Below are 25,026 nucleotides of genomic sequence, written 5' to 3' on the forward strand. Positions count from 1 at the left end.
ATTAAGTAGAACAGTAGCCTTAGTCTACAACTAAGTACCAAACTCTATCCAAAGTTTAATTATGCTGGGCTTAAAAAAAATGTAGGGTGAAAAAAAAATGCTTGTAAGGGTTAAAAAAAAAAATTCATAAAATTTAAAAAATTTATATATAATCATTTTTTTTTTCATGTCGAGGTGGTTCTGTGACCACCCTACCTTTAATGTGGAGTTGTCCCTGTCTGGGAATACGAATTAATTTACATTAATGAGAATTTATTCTTAGAATTTTATTTGTGAATTCATGATAAGGTTATGACTCAAGTTCAAGAATATGCAAGGACATCAAGATTGGTTTCCTATCCTAGTCCGAAGGCATTATACATGTACTTATTGATGCACCAGTAACCCTAGTTGAATTTGATAGTAAAAGCCTTAAAAAGTCTAATTTTATTTTTTATCTATTCTCCCGCAATTAATGCGAGTCTCCTAGGGTTAATTCATTTTGAGTGTTGGCAAACCTATATCAAAACCTTATTCATGTAATTAAGTTGTAAATTTTAGCGTCTAAATGCGTTGTATAGAAGATCTGCATTGGAATGTGGAATACACAAGAAATTAGCTCAAAATTTGGCAAATTTAGAACAATTAAAATAAATTTAATGAGCGTTACCCTTATAAATACAATCAAAATGCAGTGTAATTGTAAAAAAAGAAAAAAGAAAAAAAAAATCAACTAAAATTACAAAAAAATAAAGTACATTTTTTGCCCTGAATTTTTTTTTTTTGCTAAATGCCCTGAAAATTTGAATTGTTTATATTTTTATTTATATATGTGTGTGAAACTTTCTTTTAAAGACTTAAATCTTGACGTTTTCCCTCTATATCTCATAAGTGCTTATACTTGTGAAGTGACTATCGAACAAAGTTGCGCGGTATTCCTTTTTGTTTTACCATTTACCTTTCAAATGCACTAAAAGAAAGGGCAAAAATGAAATATTCATTTTTCGGTTTTCTCTTTGTGCGTCGCGTGCACGAGAGAGCCTTCTGGATGTCTCTCAAACCTCGAACAAAAAAGAAAAACCACAAAAATTTCAAAATAAAAAGAGGAACAGTAATTTGAAACTCTCTCTCTCAGAGTATGGATCCGAACAAAGCATTAGAGCTCGTAAACCAGGGCGTTACACTTCTCCTCCTCGATGTTCCTCAATACACTCTCTTCGGCATCGATACTCAGGTACTATATTCTATATTCTTCTACTTCTTTCTTCTGTTTGCTTTTACTTACAATTTATTCATCAATCAATCAATCACTCAATGTGGCAGATGTTTTCTGTTGGGCCTGCTTTTAAGGGTATCAAGATGATTCCTCCTGCTTCTCATTTTCTTTATTATGCTTCATCCACCAGGTTACTTTAATTGTCTGAAATCTTTATGTTCTTGTAATTTATTAGTTATTGTATTTTTATGCCATTTTTCTAATACTTGTTGCATATACGCAGAGATGGCAAGGATTTCTCACCAATTATTGGTTTCTTTATCCACGCTGCTCCTTCTGAGGTTTTAAATGCATTTACTTTATTTCCGCCTTTTCTACTTCAGTTTATAGTCTGTTCAATTTATAACAGTTGCCATCTATTGCTGTCTTAATGTCAATGCCATATTGAAAACAGAAACTTGATTAATCTAGCTGTGGAACTGTGCTTCTAGTCTTGTCATGTTGATTTGTGGTGCATTGGACAGTTGGGACATAAGATAAATAGAGGGTTAAGTAGCATTCATACCAACATGAGATACAGATGCAATACAATGATATGTGAGTTCTTGGAACATGATCCACAGATATAAATAGAGGGCTAAGTAGCATTGATACCAACATGAGATACAGATGCAATACAATACGGATATAAGGATATGTGAGTTCTTGAAATATTATGGCACAATAAGGTGGAGCCATGTTAATTGACTAATCAATAATATATATTTCTGCATATGTATTTCATTATTTTTTTATTCAGAGGATAAACAAGGAATAAATTTAAAACTGATATGCAAAAAATAATGGATATGGAAGAACAAATATCTTGGGCTAGCATTTATGTTTAGAATAATATCCACAACATAGATAAGAATGCTTCTGTGGAATCATTGTTGGAGAGGCAGGTGGAGGGGCAGAGTAGGAATTGGCGTGTGGAATTCATGAGAAATTATAACGATTGGGAGATTGATGAGGTGGCTTCATTTTTCCATTTGTTAGACTCTCATACTACCCTTGGGGAGGGGAATGATAGGATGATATGGAAGTTAAAGAGTAATGGGGAGTTCATTGTGTGATCTTTTTATGAGAAATTGTGACGGCTCAGCCCTATGCCTTTTTTTCTTGGAAGGCCATATGGAGGACCAAAGCACCCCGGAAAAACAATTCTCTGTGAGAATCTCATCAAGGTAGGCTTTTCAATGGTGAGTAGGTGTTGTATGTGCTGCTGTAGTGGGGAGACTATGAATCACCTCTTGATTTGTTGTAGCATAGATTTTGAGTTATGGAGTTTTATCTTTAGGATGTTTGGGGTTCAGTGGGTTTTACCCAAAAAAAGGTTTTCGATTTATTGTGTGGGTGGGGATGTCGTGGACCAAATTTGAATATCTGGAATCTTATTCCTTTATGTTTGATGTGGACTATATGGAGAGAACGAAATCTGCGTATTTTTGAAAATGTGGAGTGCACGTCTTCTCAAATAAAAGCATCCTTCATTAGTTTTCTTTATGAGTGGTCTCTTGTATTGGGTCTTACTAATAGTAACTCTATTAACTCCTTCATAGAGTCAACTCATATGTAGATACTATCCCATTGCTATTCTTTTGGCCGCTTCTTGTTTATTTTCATGACATATTCTCTTTTCCACAACATACACTATTCATTCATATCCCTAAAGCAACATCATTAGATGTATTATTCGTTCCTTCAAAATATTTTTTAAAAACAATGCAGTTATATCCTCTATGTCTAATATTTGAATCCCAAAGTATTTTAAAGAGTATTTATAAACCCGGTTCTTATTAAGAAAATTTCATTATAGCCCCAAACATGTCATGGCCGTGTCCTTGTTGTATCACCGAAGTATCTGGTGATGATCTGAATGTATAGGACTCATATCTGGTCATGTTGGAGCTGTTTCTGGGTCCAAAACATATCCTAATTGTACACTTCAACCATTTGATGCATCCGTGCTCCTAGATAGAGGATCTAGATTTTTTCCAATTTCATTAATAACTATTTTCTCTATGTTTGAAATGAGGCTTTGATGGAACATGCGTTTGAACTGTAAAAATTAGAGGCCAACATGATTTATTATACAAATAATTAGGTAAATCAGCCCATGTTATTAAACGTTCAAGAAAGATGAAGAGAGAGAAAAACTTCTTTTTGACAGTTTGTATAAAATTGTGGCTGAGAGAATAAAATCGAAACAAGTAATTGACATCTTTATATTATCATTTTCAGCTTAGTTTCCTACTGGCATCCTGCCATTGCATAACAATAAGGTTATAGTGTGCTTGCCTTTTTAAGCGTGAAAGCTTTTAGATAAAATGAGCTTTTTTAAAATGTGATACACCCTTGTAACTGGAGAATAATTGATTAGATTTAACCAAAGGCCATTTCATTTTGCCAATAATTGATTAGATTTAACAATAAGCTATTTTCATAAGAGCTGGAAAATTGGCACCAAGAATGATGTTCCTCATGTAAATGGCTGCAACAGGTAATTGTTCGTAGGTGGGATCAGCAACAGGAAAGATTGGTCAAAGTATCTGAAGAAGAGGTTTGTAACCATTTTAGTTGCACATACCATTTATTTATTTATTTTGGTACGTGATGCGTATAGCTACTAATATGGGAACAGAGTCAGACTGATGTATTTTGCAAACCGCATGGATTTGAATTGGGGCCTCAAGGTTTGACATTAGTTAGGGAACTGGTGCCCTTTTAGGTTTTGGCAAAACAGAACTTGCTAACCTGCTGCATTTTGGAAGCGCTACCAAGCAAGAAAAATCAATCAAGCATCCATTTTAGGAAAACGTGATTCTTTTCCCCTCTTTGCAATCAAATACTTATAAAGCTATGCAATCTTGTAAGGAAATCAAAAGATGGTTTTATTTAAAAACATTTGAGCATTTGACCAAGTATGTCAGATGAATTATAAAGTTGACTTAAGAGTTAGTCCTCAACTAATTTTCCAATAGGGGTAGAGACAGGATGGTTACATCTGAAAACCAGACTAACCTGATGTCAATTGATTGCTTAATGCAATTGCACTATTGGTTTTCTTCTTGTCTGATTTCCTTAAATTGGGTTTTAATCTGTTTTCTAAATCAGAATTAACTTGAGAATTGACTGCCCAAAAACATATTATAGCAAGTGTACAGTTAACAATGCGAGTTACATTTGGTGGTGTTTCTGACATTTCTGTATCATGTCATTTTATTGGAACGTATTAGGTTGTATGTCTTAATATGAATTCTAATATTTTTCTGACCTACTCTAACCATACAAAAGTTGTGGAGTGCCAAGAGCCTTGTAACTCAACTAGCTCTTCTTGGTGATTCCAACAGACACGTCTAGGGTTCAAATCCCCCCTTCCCCATTGTAACTATCGAAAATACAAAAATTGTGTAGTACAATGAGAATTCCAACTTGACATAATACTTTCACATGGTTATGTTCCCCTACTTGGTAGATCCTATTGTTCAAATTTATACAAGTGGATATTCAACCCTCATAATATATTCTGCTAGGAGATCACTTACAAGATTTATAGCTATTATGCCACTCAGTTTCACCAAGCTACCTGCTTTGAAGCTTGAAACTTTGCTTTTGTGAAGAATGCTGCTGAGTCTCCAAGGTCTAAATTTGAAAATCTTATTGATCTGTAACTGTGTTTGTTTTTTCTCTCTCTCACTTTTCCTATTTTAAGGAAGAAAGATATTGTCAAGCAGTTAGAAGTTTGGAGTTTGACGGACAACTTGGTCCTTACAATCTAAGCCAGTATGGAGATTGGAAGCATTTATCAAATTACATTACAAAGAGCATCATTGAACGGATTGGTAAGTTCCATCTAATTACACTTGAGGCTCTTAATACTGCAATCTATTATGAGTTTCTTTACAACTGTTGCTTGTGTTTGATTTATTATCTATTTTCCATCTGCATATATGTTTCTTTTTCAATCAATTTTAGTTTTTTTTTTTTTTTTTTTTCTCTTTTCATGCTGTGTGATATTTAGATGCATCTTGCTCACTGATTTTCTGTTCTAGTTGTGTTTCTTATGAAAAATAGATTAAACAGATTTGAGAGTAGACTTTGAAGTTGAAAATGGTAGACTTTGAGATGGACTGGCACTAGGCAAATGGTGGAAATTAAGCTCATAATTATCTAACTAAAGCTGGGAAACCATGTAATAGTAGAACGCTTCAACGATTCAGAGTAGTGTCATGCTATGGGATACATGTTATATGTCTACAGATGTGTGCAATTTTCTCATCGATTTCATTTTGTTTGGTGTAATTATCATCTAAGAAGAGAGAATTTACCATTTCTTAGAAGGAGTTCTGTTTTCCAATACGGTTTATTGTAGGTACCCTAGAGAGTGAGAAATAAAGGTATTCTGTCCTTGTGTTCAAGAATAGGGTGGAGGATGAGATTGGTTCAAGACTCACTAGGTGTGTTTGCAAGAATGAAGAAATATGAGGTTGTGGTCATTTTTGGTGAGTGGATATCTTGGTGGTTTCACAATTGAGAGGCACATGTAGTAGTTAAAGTTGAATGGAAACTTTTGGTCTATTGCCAGGAAAAAGTATACCGGGGCCATGGTCCCCAAGCTCCTCAGAGATTACATTTAAGCAGTACAATTTGGTACTATTCTAATTTTGCCCTTTAAAAATAATATCCTGGCCTACCAAGCTTTATGCAATTTATCTGTACCATCATATGTTTAAACAGTTCTACTCCTTTCGTAGGCCCCCTTGAAAGGTTTCCATTGTCCATCCCTCTGAGTGTATCTAAGGTACAAATGTGTCTAGAATTTGTCATTTAACCATTATTCTATTATACATCAACTTTCAATTTTGTCCAACGTAACTCTTACATGATATAAACTTTGATACTGATCACTCAAAATATACATTGATTCTTTATTTTCTATGCCTCGTGAGGGACTAAAAATGCGCAACGGACTTTCTGTAATGAGTCTTTTTACAGCCTAGGATTTGGTGGTGTGTGAATAAATTTATTGTGTGTTGGTGTTACATGTGTTTGAGGGATGGAGAAGTATTCTTGAACTGCCCACTTAAAAAGTCATTTGATCCTTTGATTTTTCCTTATTTGGTATTTATTGGTTTTTGCCTAAATTTTCGGGTAGAACTTATTGTGGCTTGTTGGGAATGTAGGCTTGGGGGGGAAGGTTTATTATGGCTTGGACACCAGCTTCTTCTTGTTTGATATATTACATTTGCAAGACGTGTAAAGAAAGGGCATTTGATCGGGTGGAGTGTTGCTTTAGTAAGATAAATGGCTTATGCCACTCAGAAACTTCAATAATGTTATCTGTTGTTTATACTGCACCTAATGTCTACCAGTATATCATTGTTTTGATTGGTTTAGATCATGAATTCTATTTTATTTTTTATGCCAGTTATCTTGATTGTTTGTTTACTTTGAATCTTTGGTTTAAATTTGGGGACTAAGGCTTGGTTTTTGTTGTTTGAATTTATGGTTTGTGTCTTCTGATTGTCAATTCTGCATAAATTTTTAAATTTAAATGATTCATTCAACATGCAGAACCCATTGGAGGAGAGATCACTGTTGCATGTGAATCAGGGATAGTTACAAATGCTCCTAAAACAGCAATGGAGAAAGCGCTAGATGAGCAGATGAAGTCTAGTAAGTTCTTAACATCAGTGGCCAATTCTCAGACCAGAAGATGTTACTATACATCAATTCCCCGTGTTATCAAACAAAAAGGAATACATGGGCAAGAACTTACTTCCTTGAATATTGACAAGGTAAGAGATCTTAGTGACTTAGACATGACCTCCACAGATTTTTCTGCCATTTAGCATTTGTTGATTTAGGTTTTAAATTCCACTGATCTGTTCAGACACAATTGTTAGAAAGTTTGCTGATAAAGGATTATGGAGGTTCTGAAGATGTACTTCTTGGAGAGCTGCAATTTGCATTTATTGCATTTTTGGTATGTGTAGACCTTTATAAAACTTTCTTTATGTTGAAATTGCTGTTAGATTTTATGACATCTGAAAATTCGGCAGATGGGACAGTCACTTGAAGGATTTCTACAGTGGAAAGCTTTGGTTAACCTTTTATTTGGATGCATTGAGGCTGTAAGTATTCATTTGGCTAATAGTTTTCCATTGATTTATTGAACAATTTTGTGAGATTGAATTTGTTCTGACTGTCCTAATGTTGTGAGTAAACTTGAAAGGTGTAGGCATTTCGGGTCCTTTTTTGCCACATGTCATCTTCTGCTTTCATAGCTTTGGTTTAAAGAAAGATGTAGAAGATGATGAGATGATTCTCTTCAGTGCCAAAAACTTGACTTAATCTTTTGGTATAATTGAAAACATTGCCCTGAAATACACACAATTGTCATTGTTTTCATTGATCTCAGAACAACATTTTCAAAAACATGTGTGGAATATTAATTGATTTAAAAATACCTCAAATCCATGTAGTTTCTTGTTACTTTGTGCAGGAATTCTAAGGCACTTTATGCTCTAGGGCCAAAGTTATGGTTTTGATGGTGCAAATTGCCAAATTTCCTCAACTTGTCATTTAGTTGAACAAATGTGTTGGAACGCAAACCTTTTCTTTTAAATGATCTATCATACAAAAGACTTTTCTTAAAAGTTTCAGATCATTTTCTTTTGGTATTTGGACTTTAGGTCATTTCAGTGCTTTTATATCATGGGACATCAATCTGTTTGTAGGTTTTGCGATGCTAGAGCACAACCAGAAATTAATTCAATATTTACGTTTGGATTTTGACTTTAGGTCATTTCAGTGCTTTTATATCATGGGACATCAATCTGTTTGTAGGTTTTGCGATGCTAGAGCACAACCAGAAATTAATTCAATATTTACGTTTGGATTTTGACTTTAGGTCATTTCAGTGCTTTTATATCATGGGACATCAATCTGTTTGTAGGTTTTGCGATGCTAGAGCACAACCAGAAATTAATTCAATATTTACGTTTGGATTTTGACTTTAGGTCATTTCAGTGCTTTTATATCATGGGACATCAATCTGTTTGTAGGTTTTGCGATGCTAGAGCACAACCAGAAATTAATTCAATATTTACGTTTGGATTTTGACTTTAGGTCATTTCAGTGCTTTTATATCATGGGACATCAATCTGTTTGTAGGTTTTGCGATGCTAGAGCACAACCAGAAATTAATTCAATATTTACGTTTGGATTTTCATTGTATTACTTCATATTCTAAGTTTTTATTTATTTAGTTTAAGTTATGATTGAGATTAAATTTCATATTCTTAGGTAGGGATCAGTTTAGCAGTCGGATTAGTATTTGAGTTCGGTTAGGATTCATTTCGTCGATGTTTATCTCCTATTTTCCTGGAAGCTCTATAACAGCTCTAGATGATTTATTTTGTAGGCAGACTATTGAGACTTGATTAATGATATTTATTCGTGCAAATTGCATCTGTGTTTGGTCTATGATTCCGAACAACCCTTAGGTGGTGAAGCCTAAGCTGTCTTGCATAATTTTGCTATTTGATATTGCAAACAGCATTATAGTAATTGCGGCATTGGTCATTGAATAGTGATACCATCATTGTTAGAATTAGAACGGCATAATCTTTGTTGGGGGTGACTCGAACATATTCGTTGATGCTATGTTGTGGAAGTTTTTAATATCTATATATTGTAGAAAATTTTACTTGTTTATGAAATAATTCATGGGTGATATCATAGTTGTATGTAGCTATATGGTTAACATATTATTATGATATTGCTTGGAGTCCTATGTGGTTTATATTTAATAATTTTATTTTAATTTTTTAAATGTTGGGAGGATTTTATTTTTGTTAAAATGTATGTCTGAAAGTTTATATTTTTTGCAGCCTTTTCGTACAAGGACTCAACTATTCACAAAGGTAATTCTCTTTTCTTATTTATTTATTTAAAAAAATTTATTATTATTATATTTGGTAAATAAAAGGAAAATTGGTTAAATTATTATTATTATGGTAATTAAAAGGAAAATTCAATTTTTATTTTTTTGATAATTTGATTGTTACAATGGGGGAAGAGGATTTGAACATCGGATGTTTTCATTTAAGACACCAAGAGGTGTTAGCTGAACTGCAAGAATTTTGGCTATTTTACTATCTGATTAAATATGCGGAGCAGTGGTAGCTTCGGCAGGGGAGGTTCTACATGTTGTTTGGGGTGTATTGGGATGAAAAATTATCTATATAAAATATTTTTTTACTAGTTTAATTTAATCTTAAGATACTTTTGCACACCCTGACTTAAATCTTGCATGCCTTGAACACCCTGATCACATATTAGCCCAACCCAAAACCATACAACACAGATTTGACCAAACCCAAACCAGACAACATAGATCATAGATCTCTCTCTCTTTGATCTGATCTGATCTTTGAACTTAGTCTCATGAATCTTATCTCTCTTCTCTATTTGTCTATTTCGGTCTCTTTGTCTCTAAGAGTAAAGAACGAGTGTTTGTGAGTTGTGATTATCGGTCTCTTTATCATAAATTTGTATTATATATGTATGAGTGTGTTTGATATTGATTGTGTGCATCATTTTTCAAATTCTTTCTTTATTGTTATAATGTTTCTTGTGTGAACTGTGGTGTGTGAATGTGTGCGTGTATAGTTAAATATAATATGACTTTTTATAATTTAATAATTAGGAAATATTGAGTGTTTGTTACATGAGTGTGTATGTATTGTTATCGTTATTATGTTATACTAACTTTTTATCATAAAGTTACATTCAAGAAAAAAAAATAGTACAGTTAGTGATTGACTAATTGTTTAACTATTTGATTGGTCAAGTAGACACTTAGGGTACGTTTGGTATACTGAATGTAGATTACATTAGGAATAGTAATCTTTATTATTGGGAATAGAAGACATTGTAATGGAATAACTATTACTATTCATAAGTTTGGTTGTTACATATGGAAAACTTGTAAAAGATGATGTATAAGAAAATTTTATATTTTTGGAAATGTATTAATTTTGAAACTTATTATATTCACTAAGGAATAGTTATTACATCCATCTTAAAGAAGAATAGCTATTCTTCAATTTAAAGAATAGTTATTCCAATGTAATAACTAATCCATGTAATAAAGATACAACCAAATGACCGAATTGATATTACACATGAATAATTATTCCATTACAGGAACTATTACAGCGTACCAAACGTACCCTTAGTGTTTTATTTATGTATGGATGAGTGTGCTTGTGTGGGTCAACAACTAATAAAGTGCCAATGGGTTGAGTTTTGACATTTAGTTAAAAATATTTTTATAAAAACAATGACAAATAGATATTGATGACTGCATACAAATAAAAACAATATACAAACTTGTCACACCTACCCACATTGACAATAGATAATGACAATTGATTGTAAAACCCGTGGAAGGAAATTTTAAAACTTCACATGCGTGTTTATTTACTTATTTTTTTGTGTGTCGATAATTCAATGTATTCAAGTTCTCTTTTTATAAAATTTTGTTTTCAATTTAAATTTTTTAATGACCACGTGAAGAAAAATTCCTGGAGCTTCCATTGAGCTTACGATGTGACTATTAAGGCATATCGAAGATGAAAGTCAACCCTACAAAGCCTTTGGCCCTTTGCCAACTATTTTCTTTTTGTGATTTTGTTTTTCATTTCATCATTGTGCTCAATGTGGGGCCATTTTGTTTGATAGAATATAGGACCTTGTTACTTCGTTAATAATAACATCGATACTTGAAATAAGAAAGGATAAGGTTGTTTGATAATCTGGCCTAATTTTGAAAAGCCTAATCAGTTTCAGTTGGTCTTTTATTATATGTTTGTGTTATCGAAAGTTCTTATTTTAGTTACTTCTTTGAAGTCCTTTTCTTGCTGAAGGTTTTATTTCTTATGTAGTCCCTTATAATTTGAAGAATTTAACTATGATATTGGGCATGAAATAAGCTTCATTGGTTTATCAGGCTGTGACTATGTTTGCATAATCTGTAGTTAACTTGCATAGTATTTCCTAGTATGTTTGATTTGCCAAATTAAAATTTTTGATGGATTGATATTTAGGAGTAGGGTGATTTGAACTCTGGATGTCTCGGATGGAAATACTAAGAAGTGCTAACTAATTAGCGACATGGCTCTTGGCAATTCACCAAATTAAAATTGCATTTTCTTTCTTCATTTCATACTGATTCACACTCAATAACTATAATTGTCCTATTTTTGCTGTTAGTTTTATATAGAGCTTTGACAACTTATAGAATTCTATGCAGTTCATTAAGGTTATCTACTATCAACTGAAATTTGGGCTTGAGAAAGATCATACAGATACCAGTGGTGCAGCAACCGGGGTATCCACACTATTGGATGATTCATGGTTATCTGCTGATAGCTTTTTGCACCATCTTTGCAAGGTACCTCTTTGAGGTTACTAAGTCATTGTTTAAATGCATGATTGTGCTACCATGCTTAACGGGCATTTTTGCAAATTTACAATTTCCCTTGTTGATATAACTTTTATTGGCAAGTCAAATTTCAAGGCTTTCATTGATCGAGTGAACTGTTTACCTACTCACCAACATTTATTGGTCAATTTGAGCAACTTGCTTTAAAAGCAATAAAAATCATTGCTTAGTCAGCTTTAATCACATTGATTGAATTATGTTTCCATCGTAACATTTTTACTTGTTAAAGAAGAAATGGTAAGTGCATCACAGATTGTTGACTAATTGCTGAATGGAATTGCAGGACTTCTTTTCATTGATGCTAGATGCCTCATCTGTTGATGGACATCTGCTGTCGTGGGTATGAACACTAATCCTGGTTCTTCATGTTTGATTCTCTGTAGGTTTGGAGGTTGGGGCTTGAGGCAACTTGCCAGGCTTTCATTTTTTTTCATACACTTTTCTTTTAGGCATTAGCAGTTGATTCTCTGTTTTGGTCTGCATAAGATTATGGATTTTCTACTATGTAAATTAGACGTTGTATATTTATTACTTTAACATATAGATACATGTATATAACATATAAATTTGCCTATACAAAAAATTCATGTTAAGGAAATTTGCTTCATTCATAAAACCAAACATTATTTCATTCACATTATTTACAATTACCCAAAAAAAAAAAAAAAAAAAAAAACCAGAAATCTCTCTTTAATTCCAACTCAATCATTTATGATTTTAATTTTGCATGTTTAATTTTTGTCTATTACTAGTTACAAGTTCATATCTCAAGTCTCATCTGATTCATTTCAAACTTGATAGCTAGATCTTAATACATTTATGGAATATTGAAAATTTAAGTATGTTTTAGGATGATATCTTGCAAATTGAATTATGCATTTTTTGATTTCCTTGAATAAAAATTTTTACTTTCTTATTTTTAATAGATAGAGACAACTCGCGTATTTTTATAAGATTGAACCAATGACCTCAGCCTCTATATGCTTTATGGTGGGAGACATACAATCAAGGCTAAACTACCATCTACACTTTGTAAGTTTGGGGTTGCTGTCTATCGACAATGAGAATTTGTAATTTACACCCTCAATTATGAAATCAATGTCAATGTGCCCCTTCCATTGTGGTCTGTCTCATTTTCTCTATTAATCCACTCAAATATGACTTCATTACAAGGCGGTTGCAGTGATTTATTCTGATTTAACCTTTATGTTCGTGGTTAGGCTGGCCATACACACTGGTGATTTGGTGGCTTTGAGGTATTTGTGCAATGGTGCTTGGATGGGTTGATTTTTGGGTTCGGGTTAATTTCTTCTCTTTTTATTCAGAAGGACGTAATTTTTTGGTTGGCTAGCTGCAAGAATGAACTTTTTATTCAAAAGGACGTAATTTTTTGGTGGGCTAGCTGCAAGAATGAAAAGACGTTGAGGGACAAATTGAGAGTGACCCCAAACTTAAAGGGTGTAAATCATATTTTAGTCTAGAGTCAAATTTTGGTGGTTACCTTGGAAAATAGTTGATTTGTCTTGGTTTCAGGTGATCTATAGCCCGATATGAATTTGTGATATCAATGCCGTACCTATAATGGCTAGTGATGGTTGAAGTGCATGACATAAAGGCCAATAGTTGTCAATATTTGATATTTTTCAATAGTCTATGGTAGCTTCAGCTGGTTCTGGGAAAATTTGGTGTCTGTGACCCCCAATGTTATGTAAGGGCCAATGCACTTGATTTGAGCCACATTAGTCTTAATGCATTTTAACACTTTGGTTGAAGTCATTTGGTCCGTAGGCCATAGGAAAGGAGTTTGTTGAGCCTTCATTTGAGTGAAACTTCCCATAAGGGAATGTTAAGCTTTCACTTCATTGCAATTTGCAAGTAGTTGCTTTCTGCTGATTAAGACAAATTGTAATGTCCTCTCTTTTTATTATTATAGACGAGGAAACTTAAAGAGCTGCTTGAGAATAAACTCGGGTGGGAGTTTCAGCTGAACAGTGCAGTTGATGGAATGTACTTTGAAGAAGATGACGAGGTTAGTGTGTATACATATTAAAAATTTGATCTATGAACTTTTGTGCTTATGATCTCATCTTTGCTTATTGTTCAACTTTGCAGTTTGCTCCGGTAGTAGAGATGTTGGATGACCCAAGTTGTAATTAACTTCGTAAATTGAAGATAGGGATTGTGGTCCTCCATCCCATTACTGTAAACACACTTTAGTGATACCTAACTTGGTTTATAATATTTCAATTTCTTGGCAATTTTTGAGGCAAATTTTTTTAAGTTTTCACTGGTGCAGAAGATATAAATATTTTTGTATATTATGAAAAAAAATACTTGGTATTTATATGTAAGATGTAATAGACTTCTTAGAATAATGGCTATGTCAAATTCTCCCATTAGTTATCGGCTTAAGATTTTGGCATAAATTGGTAATTGATTGTGGTATAATTAATCACTTATTGAGGGAAAGTCTAGGCTCACACATAAGGAGGTGATAGAATAATGGTTAAATTATTAAATGTTCTATTTTCTTTTCAATTTAAAGATGTACAATGTTCAAGCTTTTTGGAGTGATTTTGCATTGCTAATGTTCAAGATTTTCTTGTGACTTGATTTAATAATGGTTTTTATTTGCCAAAAGCCTTATAGCTCAATTGATATATTATAGTGTTTTTAATAAAAATATTTAGGGTTCAAATTCCTCCTCTTCATTGTAATTATTGATTTTTCAAAAGTGAATTAGTTATTATTTATTTGGTAATGTAGAGCTTTTTTAGAAGGGAGGAATGGTTATACCAGAATTAAAAATAAAAATAATAACAGAAAAAGAAAATACGGTTATCTTAAGTGATAGCTCAATTGTTATGGCAATCTTTTATGCTCTCTACATGTGGTTTGAATCTTATTTTTCATACTCCAACTACTTATCATCTAAACAAAAAAAGTATAGAAAAAATTAGTATGAAACTAATGACAAGGTTGACTTATATGGTTTTTTGGCCCATTTTCTCCTCTACATATGGGATGAAAAATGTTGCTTCTAATTATGCATGTCAAGTTTGATTTAGTGGTTCTGGTTAAGAGGCTTGTTGCTTTGCTAAGAGAGTTGCAACTCTTTTTGTTGGCTTTGCATGTTTTTTCGCTAGTTTATGAGCTATTGACTTGTTTGTAATTGTGTTTTGTTTTGAGAAATTTTCTTGCTTGTTTAGAAAGGAATTTTTTTTTTCTTTTCTTGTTTTGAAAAAAAAAAAAAAAAAAAAAACCAAACAGTGGAACATGTTGGATAGTCCATAGCAATTTTAAAATACAACAAATATACAAATAGTAATGAAAAGTGTGTCACAAAATTGAATTGAACCTGTTTGTTTTATTGTAGATAAAGGGAAGAAAATCTGAACTTTGACAGCAAGCAAAGACTGAAGGTAATGTACCATTGTGTTTCTACATGTTGCTCAAGGGGTATTTGGAAAAAGAAAATTATCTATATGTAAAATATTTTTTTACTCGTTTAATTTTATCTTAGAAATACTTTTGCACACCTTGATTTAAATCTTGCACATCCTAATCACATATTAGCACAACCTAAAATCAAGCAACAACACAGATTTGCCCATCCCAAAACCAAACAACGTAGGTCATAGATCTTTCTCTCTCTTTCTCTTTAATATGATTTTTGATCTCAATATCGCGAATCTTATCTAATCTTATCGCTCTTCTTTATTTGACTATCTCGGTATCTCCAACTCTAAGAGTAAAAAGTGAGTGCTTGTGAGTATTTTTCTTTATTATAAACTAGTTATAGGCCTGTGCGTTGCACGGTTTTATGAAAAAGCTTATAAAATAAATATATAAATAATTATATATTTTAATAGATTCAATAAAGATAAAAGAAAAAATTATCAAGTGTAAATAATTATCTCACTAAAATAAGGGGGTAAGATTTCTTCCTAAAACTAAATTAAATCAATAATTCCAAATTGAATTTTAAATTGATAATTATTTAAAAAAACGTACTAAACAATTGAGAAATCTAAATTAATATAATCTTGATAATATTATAAATTAAAATTAAAATTAATAATTCAAGAATGTACGTGTAGAACATCTTGATAATTTGATGTAACACAAAAATCAAATAAGAAAATTGTTAAAATTAATCTATTAATTCTAATCATATTTAATCATTAATTCTAAGACCCTAACCCTAAGCATATAGATTAGATCAAAGCTAAGAAAATTAGTCTAAACAGAAGGCAACCAATACACAAAACCTAATCAATTTAATAAAAACAAAATACAAAAACAAAGAAGGAGCTTTTAGAAATTTGAAAATGTTTTCGAATGTTTTGAATTTATTAATTAAAATCACAAGAAGACAAAAAACCAATAATAACACTAAAGAAAATAAACAAAATGAAAATAATAGTAATAAAAGAAGAAAGAATGCATACTTGCATTGTCATGGGATTTAGGCATTCACATATTGAAATAATTCAATAAAATATAATTATTGAGAACAATTAGACACTACTAAGCTGAGTCAGCCTCGGATGTGTTTTTTTTTTAGTGTAAATTTTGTCAAGCCACCGAAAGGTCATGTAATGTGGTAGTGGTGTTTTTAATTTTTTTTTTTTTTCAATAAATTGACCAACTACTGCCATGTCCATGTGTATGCTCCAGGCTCTAGTAAATCCGCTTGACTCTCTTTCTGTTACAAACATCAAATTCAACGAAACTGGATGGAAGGAGATTGAGAGAGATCTAGATACCGCAGAGAAGAGGCTTGGATGGAAGTGAATGGGAGTAGGTTCTATTGTTCTAGGTTTAGGGTTTTGTGTGAATGGGAGGCTTGAATGCGAGTTTTTTTTTTTTTTTTTTTTTTTTTGCAACAATGCAAAACTAACCCTCTAACTTTTAGTTTTGTCATTTCAGTCCTTTAAGTTTCAATTTTTGTCAATGTAGTCTTCCGTTAGAACTCAGTTATCTTTTTCTGGTAAGTGATCAAAACTACACCGTTTTGACTTTTTTTTTTTTAATTTTTTAATTTTTTATTTTATAATAATCTTCATAGTTAAAAGAGAACTAAAAAAAAAAAAATTAAAAAAAAAAAATGTCAGAAATGGCGAACACAAATCCAGAGGGAATCGATGGAGTTCGGATGAGTTGGAACATGTGGCCACGAATGAAGGTTGAAGCGAGCAAGTGCGTAATCCCACTCGCTACCTCCATTTCTCCAATCAACCCTCACCCTCACCCTGACATCCCCATGCTCCACTTCGCTGCGAAACTACTTGTGCCTTTGTTCTCAACCCTTACGCTTGCGTCATCTTCGCCGCCAAGATCTGGATCTGCCCCTTCTGTTACTAGCGCAACCATTTCCCTCCTCACTATTCCATGATCTTCGATACCAATCTCCCTGGAGAAGTCTACGCTCAACACACCACTGATCAATACACTCTCCTCGGTTTTCGTTTTCGTGCTCAATACTTGCATGATTGAGGAGGAGATGGGCTATGTCAAATCGGCTTTGAGGCGTGCGGCATTCCATTGGCTTGTTGCCCGAGAACGCCTTTGTTGGCTACGTTTCATTTGGGACTTAGATTCAAGTTCATGAATTGGACTTCTCCAACATGTTTAAGGTTTTGATTTTTCAAGTTTTTTTTTTTTTTTTAACAGCTTTTTTTAATTTTCTTTTAATTATGAAAATTATTATTAAAAAAAGAGCTGAAAGTTAGAGGGCCACTTAACGGAAAAAGATAACTGAGTTCTAATAGAAGACTACAATGAAAAAAAATTGAAAGTTAGAAGACTGAAATGACAAAAACTGAAAGTTAGAGGGTTAGTTTTGCATTTTTTCCTTTTTATTTATTTATTTATAATATATAAATGTTTTCTTTTTTTAGGTGTAGTATAGTACAATAATTAAATAAGGATTAAATGGATTAAGTGAAGAATTTGAATTGTAATTAAATTAGGATTTTTATTAACTTAGAAATTATTAGAGAAGAATTTTTTTTATCTATATCTATATCTATATCTATATCTATATATATATATATATATATTTAAAATCTAAAAATCTAAATATATATATTAATTTTTTTTAAAAAAATTCTACAATTTTTACGTGTAATAAAAAATTTATGGAAGTGTGAAGCTGAATTTTGTTTTAAGTGTTCTACTTATCGACTTATATATTATAATAAGATAGTAAGATAAGGAATAGTTGAAGAATATGGATTGTAATCCAATAAAATTTTTTATCAACTTAGAAATTATAGGAGAAGAAGATAAGAACAAATATATCTATAATATGAATTTGGATTGTGCTTATCCCTTAATAATCAAGTTTTGTAGCTTGATATTTTGATAAAATAATATTAATTTAATAATATTAAAATTTTGAAAATTTAGATGATAAATATCATCTAAATTAAATTTTTGTATGTTAAATATTATCGCATAATTTAAGAAATATATCTTAACAAATAAAAAAAATAATGTTAATTAGATGATAAATATTATCTAAATTAAATTTTTGTATGTTTAATATTATCCCTTAATTTAAGAAATATATCATAACTGTAGGGTCAGTTTTTGTAGCCCTAGCCCAAAAGATATGGGTTAAAGGCCCAACGAACCCAGAACAATGAATTTGTAGAAAGTGGATCGAAGGTTTGGGCGCTGGCCGGCGTTCACGAAGCATGAACTCCTTTCTCTTTCATTGAAAAAATACTTAGAACAATTTACAACTGGGGGATGCTCCTCGGCCGGGCCGAGGAGGCTTTTTTCTCCCTCCTCCCCACTATACATTTTGCTCACATTTCTTATATATCCTCATCCTCTTCCTCCTGTTGATCATCTACTGGCCTTCCTCCTGACCGCCTATCCCATCAAAGGTCGTATCCGTGCTCAAGTGGTTCACCTTGATCGATGTTGCCCTGGCAAGGGGTTACATCCCCGTTAATGCGGCCAGAGGGGTTAGGTGAACGTCTTCAATGCCGAGGTGACGGTTCGCCCAGAGCTTGCCCTTCTTCGTACCGAGGTCTCGGACGACTGAGGATAGGGCCCTCTTCGGACTCATCGTGCGTCCTCGGCGTGGGTCATTTGGGCCTGGGTTGAAGTGGGCCTTGGCTACTCGATTTTTTGGCCCCACAATAACCAATAAAAAATAATATTAATCTAATTTTATTTAATAATAAGAATAAATTAGAGTACTGGTAGTATACTATTATTTTTTAGTTCTTTAAAAAATCTAAAAATTTAATAAAATTTCTGCAATTTGGTGAAGCCACGTGGTGTAACCGCGGTGTCTAAGCCCAACTTTTATTATATATAATATGATTTATATTATATATGTGTGTGTGTATGTGTGTTTAATACTGATTATGATACCGATAGTGTGCATTATTTTTCAATTTTTTTTTTGTTATAATGTTATTTGTGTGAATTGTGGTGTGTGAATGTGTGCGTTTATAGTATAAATATAATATAACTTTATATAATTTAATAATTAGGAAATACATATAAATATAATATAACTTTATATAATTTAATAATTAGGAAATAGAGAGTGTTTGTTACATGTGTGTATTTATTGTTATTGTTATTATGTTATAATAACATTTTATTATAAAGTTAGATTCAAGAAAAAAGAATAGTACTTCCTCCAAAAAAAGAAAAAAAGAAAAAAGAATAGTAAAATTAGTGATTGACTGATTGTTTAAGCATTTAATTGGTTAAGTAGAGACTTAGTGTATTATTTATGCCCACAATAGTTTGGTTTGGTCAAATTTTGTCTATTGTTAAGCCAAAACGGTGAGTTTGGATGAGAAAGGAAAAACTTTAATATTAAGAAATTTTATTCCCATAATATAATACTTTCTCAATAAATCTTAAGTGAAAGATTATTACTAACTATTATTAGTGGGAGGGAAGGTAATTTTAGTGATAGGTTCAAATTAGAATTAGTAATAATTTACTGTTAGTATATAATAGTGATAGGTAATCACACCATAATATGGTGCACCCTCACTTATACAATATCCCCTACTTGGTGGATGGTATTGTTTCACCAACATATAGTAGAGAATCAATTAAGTGTTAGAGTTAGTTATTTACGAAAGAATTGTATTTCTTAAATAAGATACAACTCTTGGTAAACAGACATATCTTTTCTCAAGAGACATGAAGGAGTCTATAAATACTGGGATTCCTCATTCATTATTACATTACTTTTTATTCTCTCTTTGTCTATGTTGGTGTTGGTGATTCACAGTCTAACAACATTGCCATACACATTAAGGGACCATTACTAGTATTAGAGCTAGGTTTCAATCCTGGGACCTGTGGGTTATGAAAGAATGGGGATGCCCGGGGAACATTGTTATGCAGCTTTTGGTTTGGGGACACAATTGGTCAATATTAAGTAGAATAACATTGTATGAGAAGTTAGTGTATGAATGTAAAGTCCACTAATGTGCGTTATACATAACACAGGTTATACAGTGAAAAGTCGTTGAAGTCGTACGAGAAAACCTTCAGGATATTGGCTTAGAGGAAGTATCAAGTGATTTAGTGCAATTCAACACATGTCTGGTGTGCGTGGTTGAAGGACGTCGACGGCAGTGCGGGCGTAGATTGAGATCCTCGGCTGCATGTGGTGACAAACATCCCACATGTTCAATGCCATTCATTTGAAATGCTAATATTTTCCAAGATAAAAAGATTGAATTCTAGATTATCATCATGAATATATGCTAATATGAATTAACAAGGTGAATTCAAAACCTTAATAATTTTTTTGTTGACTGTTTGCATGTTTTTACTGCTTCAATATCTCTTTGCTTAGGTTAATTGATTGATAGTTTTATTTAATTTTAAAATAAATCATTTTTATTGAACCAGATTATGATTTATTTAATTAAGTTTTGATTAGTTTTCTACGTTCAAACATGTCCCTTACCATAAACTATATCCTCAACTAATAATATTATGACACATCATTCAATTTAATTTAGACTAAACATAAACCAATTAAAATTAAGAGTTCATAATCACATATGGTTGAGACCTAATTCATGAAAATTTAATTTACTATTAAAACTTGTAAATTTGATGTATATTTTTTAAAATTCGATAGTTCGATTAAGACCCATGAACTGTCATTTTGATAGTTATGAGTTCAATAGAAATCATATAGTCAAAATTACAGTTATTCCTCGTGATGTGATATGCAATGATATGCTAGATGCAATACGAGTAAGGTTAAATAGGAGTTACAAAATAAGGTGTATACAGGAAATAAAGTAAAATTAGAGATTATTTTTATGAAACGAATTGAATGAATTACAAATCTAAATGATTATGGTTTTATCTTTTATTTTTAAACTAGTCGCAAACCCACGTGATAATTTTTTAGATAAAATACTATTTTAGTCCCTAGACGTTATAAAGATTTTTGTTTTTTTTGTTTTTTTATAATCTTATCTATAACATTTTTTACCATTATCATATATTTATTGGTTGATGATTTGCATAACATAGACATTAAATAAGAGGCAGAACCATTCAATAATTTTTTTTAAGTCATGGTGTATGAAGATTATGATTATATATATATATATATATGTATAATCCCTAGTTAGAATTTGATTAGTTTTAAGTTTAAATTTTTATTATTATATTTAATTGTTGATTTTATTGCACTATAAAGTTTTAAATGTCCTCTGTATAGTCATCTCTATTTTATTTTTTACTCCTCTTTACCACTTTTTATTTTCCAAATAACAATTATTAATTAACATTCGATTTCATTTCTTTTTTTTCTTCCTTCATTTATTTTTTATTTTTATTTTATGTTCCTTTGCTAGTTGTAAATTTTATGATTATCAATAAGAAATAGATATCATGGATGGCTTAAATAGTTATAAATGTAGTTACGTTGGTGGTATGTTAAAAAGTCTTTTTTTTTTTTTTTCCCTTCTGAATTTTCAAGGAAATATGAAAGAGATTTCTCTAGTTTGGCCTCAATCAATTAAGATATCCACAATATATTAACGGAAGTAATAATGAGCCTAATTTTTTTTTAATGTATGAAGTGGTTAGGTTAGTGGTATGTCAAAGGTTTAAAAAAAAAAATTAAAAATAATTCCAAGGAAATGTAAAAGGCCTTTTTTTGAAAAAAGAAATTGTGACTTTTTGAATTGTAAAAATATGATTGTTTTAATTACCTTGCTTATAGATTTCATTATTAAGTTATAAACATCTAAATTAAAGTAGATGAATATATAAATACAAAATTATATGTAAAGTTACAACTGCATAAGATAAATATGTATAGATATATATATATATATATATATATTATTATTCATGAATCATTATTTCATTGTTTACTTATAAATATCTAAATTAAAGTTTTTTTTTTTGAAAAAAAAAATCTAAATTAAAATATATGAATGTGTACAGGTAAAATTATATGAAAAATTAAAACTACCTAAGATGAACGTTTAACCACTTGTAGATGCGTGTTTTTGAAGACTAAAAGTATACACAATTGCCTTGCAAATCATCAAATTTGTTAGCTTTACAAAACATATATTTCGTATTGCAAAAAACTTTACATGAACTCCTCTTTTATGACAAATTTTTTTTTTCTTCTTGCCGAAACAACTTAAGAATATTAAGATTTAAGTTAACATATGTGGTAGTTGTAAAACACGTCAATGATATGAAATATATAAAAAACATTTTTAGTAGATTGTAATATAAACATTTTTTTTTATCAATATTTTATGTAACTTTTCCCATAAGATTAATATTGTTGGCATCCTTGAAAGATGATACATAATATATGGGCCTAGACACATTCAAAGGGTGCTATCTAAATTATATGACCCTTTATCACACAAATATATTGATTCCCCTAACGTATGGTAAAGGAAGACAGGTTTGTGTCTAGCCATTTTCTTGATTTGTGACGCATAATTTAATAGTATGGAGGATGTAACTGGATTCAAATGTTGAATAAAATAAGATAAGAGAAAAAAAATAGTAAAAAAAAACTATATAGCAATAAACATCAAATTATCCAAGTTACTCTATGTAATATAATAACATTATATTATTATATAGTACTATATGTATAATGCAGTAGGATAATATTTAATCAAATAGAATATAAAAGATAACATCTTAAAATACAAAACTAAATTGCATGAACCCAAAATAGAATTCTAATTAACACAAAAATTCACCAACCTAAAGGATTGATGCAATGAAAATAAAATATAAAAAAAATCAAACAAAAAATGAAAAACAAATTGAGAGAGAGAGAGAGAGAGAGGTAACCTTTTTTTGTGTAGAAAACTATGCATAGAATGAAAAGAGAAATGTCAAATTTATAGTAAGATGTTGAGAATAAGAAGAGTCAAAATAAAGGAAAACAAAAAGGTAGAGAAAGGATGATATTAAGGAAGAAAGTAGTGGGGAGATGAAGAGGTAAAATGGAGGGAGAGTTTTGGAAAATTAATAATAAAAATAATTGTTAAAAGATATTTAAAATTTTCAATAATGGAGTTTTTAAGTCATCTTAAATGAGAAAATGTTTAAGAAATATATATAACAAAAATTGGAAATAAAAAATGATGACGTGGCTGATGATGTGGCTCAATGTGAGCGTAGCAACATTAAATACTACGCTTCAGCTTTTAGTAATATATAGAAGATATAGATGGGCTTTTATGTTGAATATTTTGTTTAGTTTTATTGTTTGGTCTAATTTTGTTGTTGTTTGGGCTATTGTTGTTATTTGTGCTAATTTTTATTGTTGTTATTTGGACTTTTATGTTTTTGTTTAAGGGAATGAGGATTATTTTTGGGAAGCTAAGATTATTTTTGTGAGAAATACTACATCCATAACACTTTTACAATAATTTCTCAACAATTTTGTCAGTGGTGGGCCTTGTTTAAAAGTATTAGCTAGTAAATAGTAACATCTTGTCACGTAGGTTTTGTTGTAAAAATGTTATGAATATAACATTAATCTACTTTTGTCAAGCTGAAATTGTTGAGATTCTCAAGTCAGGGTGTTCAATTTTGGAATACAAGTATCTTGTAACATTTTTTGTATTGCATTTTATATTTCACCAATCACAATTTACTATTATTCCACCATACATAAAAAATTTATTAATGAAATTATTAATTCCCTGTAGTTATATTAATTTCTAGAGAAAGGATCTTTCACCTAACTGACCTAAGGTTATACATTTTTTTTTTTTAAGAAAACACCTAAGGCTGTACATGATTTGTAGGAATCGACCAAAACCATGGTGGATGTCCACAAAAGAATTTATCATGAACTTATTCATTTTAATAATTCACTAACCTAATGATATATATATATATATATATATATATATATTTTTTTCTTTAGGTAATTCTATACAAAATTTACGTTAATGGGAATCTATTCTTAGAATTTTATTTGTGAGAATCATAATAAGGTTATGACTCAAGTTCAAGAATATGCGAGGACACCGACATTGGTTCCTATCCTAGTTCCAATGCATTATACATTTATTTATTGATGCACCAGTAACCCTAGTTGATAGTAAAAACCTTAAAAAATGGAATCTTATTTCTTTTTCATCTATTCTCCCTCAATGAATGTGAGTCTCGTGTCAATGGATGGAATATTGGTACTAGGTTTACCTGCGGGATGGTGAGGCACCAACTCATCACTCCACTTTGCTAGGCTTAATTCATTTTGACTGTTTGCAAACCGTATCCAAGTCTTATTCATGTAATTAAGTTGTAAATTTAAGTGTCTAAATGCGTGTGTTGAAGATCTACATCGAATACACAAGAAAACAGCTCAAATTAAATTTGGCCCTTGAAAACCTTTTAATATTAGTGAGGGCCTGCTATTTGTCTTTGCAAATGATATACAATTTTCATTGTTATTTTTGCAGTTGCTTTGCATTCTTTCTTCATTGGCCCTAGATATCGAACTAGTGACAAAATTTTGGTTCTATTGAGATTAATAAATATAAATACTAAGTCTTAATAAAGCCATTGGTAATACAAAATGCAATAAAATTAATGCTATATGTAAAATGGATAAAATGACATTAAATATATATATATATATATAAATACACCACACGGGGTGTGGCTTGATGGTAGGAGTTCTCGTTCTGCACCCAGAGAGGAGTGGTTTGAGCGATAACCTCAGTAAGGCCTGTGTGGTACACGTGAAAATACCCATTGT

The 25,026-nt window shown here is 31.2% G+C and overlaps 1 protein-coding gene across 3 annotated transcripts; it reads left to right on the plus strand.

Annotated features, from left to right (window-relative positions):
• Positions 1–987: 987 nt before the first annotated feature.
• LOC112003770 (uncharacterized) lies at positions 988–14,162 on the plus strand. Of its 3 annotated transcripts, none has more exons than XM_065774443.1 (13): positions 990–1,213; positions 1,303–1,385; positions 1,479–1,536; positions 3,738–3,797; positions 4,950–5,079; positions 6,812–7,035; positions 7,131–7,223; positions 7,309–7,371; positions 9,133–9,165; positions 11,559–11,699; positions 12,034–12,090; positions 13,684–13,779; positions 13,863–14,162. In XM_065774443.1, the coding sequence occupies exons 1-13, from the start codon at positions 1,118–1,120 to the stop codon at positions 13,905–13,907; spliced, it is 1,179 nt and encodes a 392-aa protein (XP_065630515.1). In that variant the 5' UTR covers positions 990–1,117; the 3' UTR covers positions 13,908–14,162. The 3 variants fall into 3 exon arrangements, with proteins under 3 accessions (XP_023891748.1, XP_065630515.1, XP_065630514.1); XM_065774442.1 differs by having other exon boundaries at positions 991–1,213; positions 7,300–7,371; XM_024035980.2 differs by lacking the exons at positions 12,034–12,090; positions 13,684–13,779; positions 13,863–14,162 and adding an exon at positions 12,134–12,371 and having other exon boundaries at positions 988–1,213; positions 7,300–7,371.
• The last annotated feature ends 10,864 nt before the right edge of the window (positions 14,163–25,026 follow it).

This window comes from Quercus suber, unplaced genomic scaffold (genome assembly GCF_002906115.3).
Source record: "Quercus suber isolate HL8 unplaced genomic scaffold, Cork oak 2.0 scaffold_92, whole genome shotgun sequence".
Taxonomy (NCBI): domain Eukaryota; kingdom Viridiplantae; phylum Streptophyta; class Magnoliopsida; order Fagales; family Fagaceae; genus Quercus; species Quercus suber.

Bases quoted from the DNA above. Each gene is read 5' to 3' on its own strand.
- LOC112003770 (XM_065774442.1), top strand. From the start codon at position 1,118: ATGGATCCGAACAAAGCATTAGAGCTCGTAAACCAGGGCGTTACACTT. The intron at 7,224-7,299 runs GTATGTGTAGAC...AAAATTCGGCAG, and splicing joins TTGCATTTATTGCATTTTTG to ATGGGACAGTCACTTGAAGG. The intron at 9,166-11,558 runs GTAATTCTCTTT...AATTCTATGCAG, and splicing joins GGACTCAACTATTCACAAAG to TTCATTAAGGTTATCTACTA.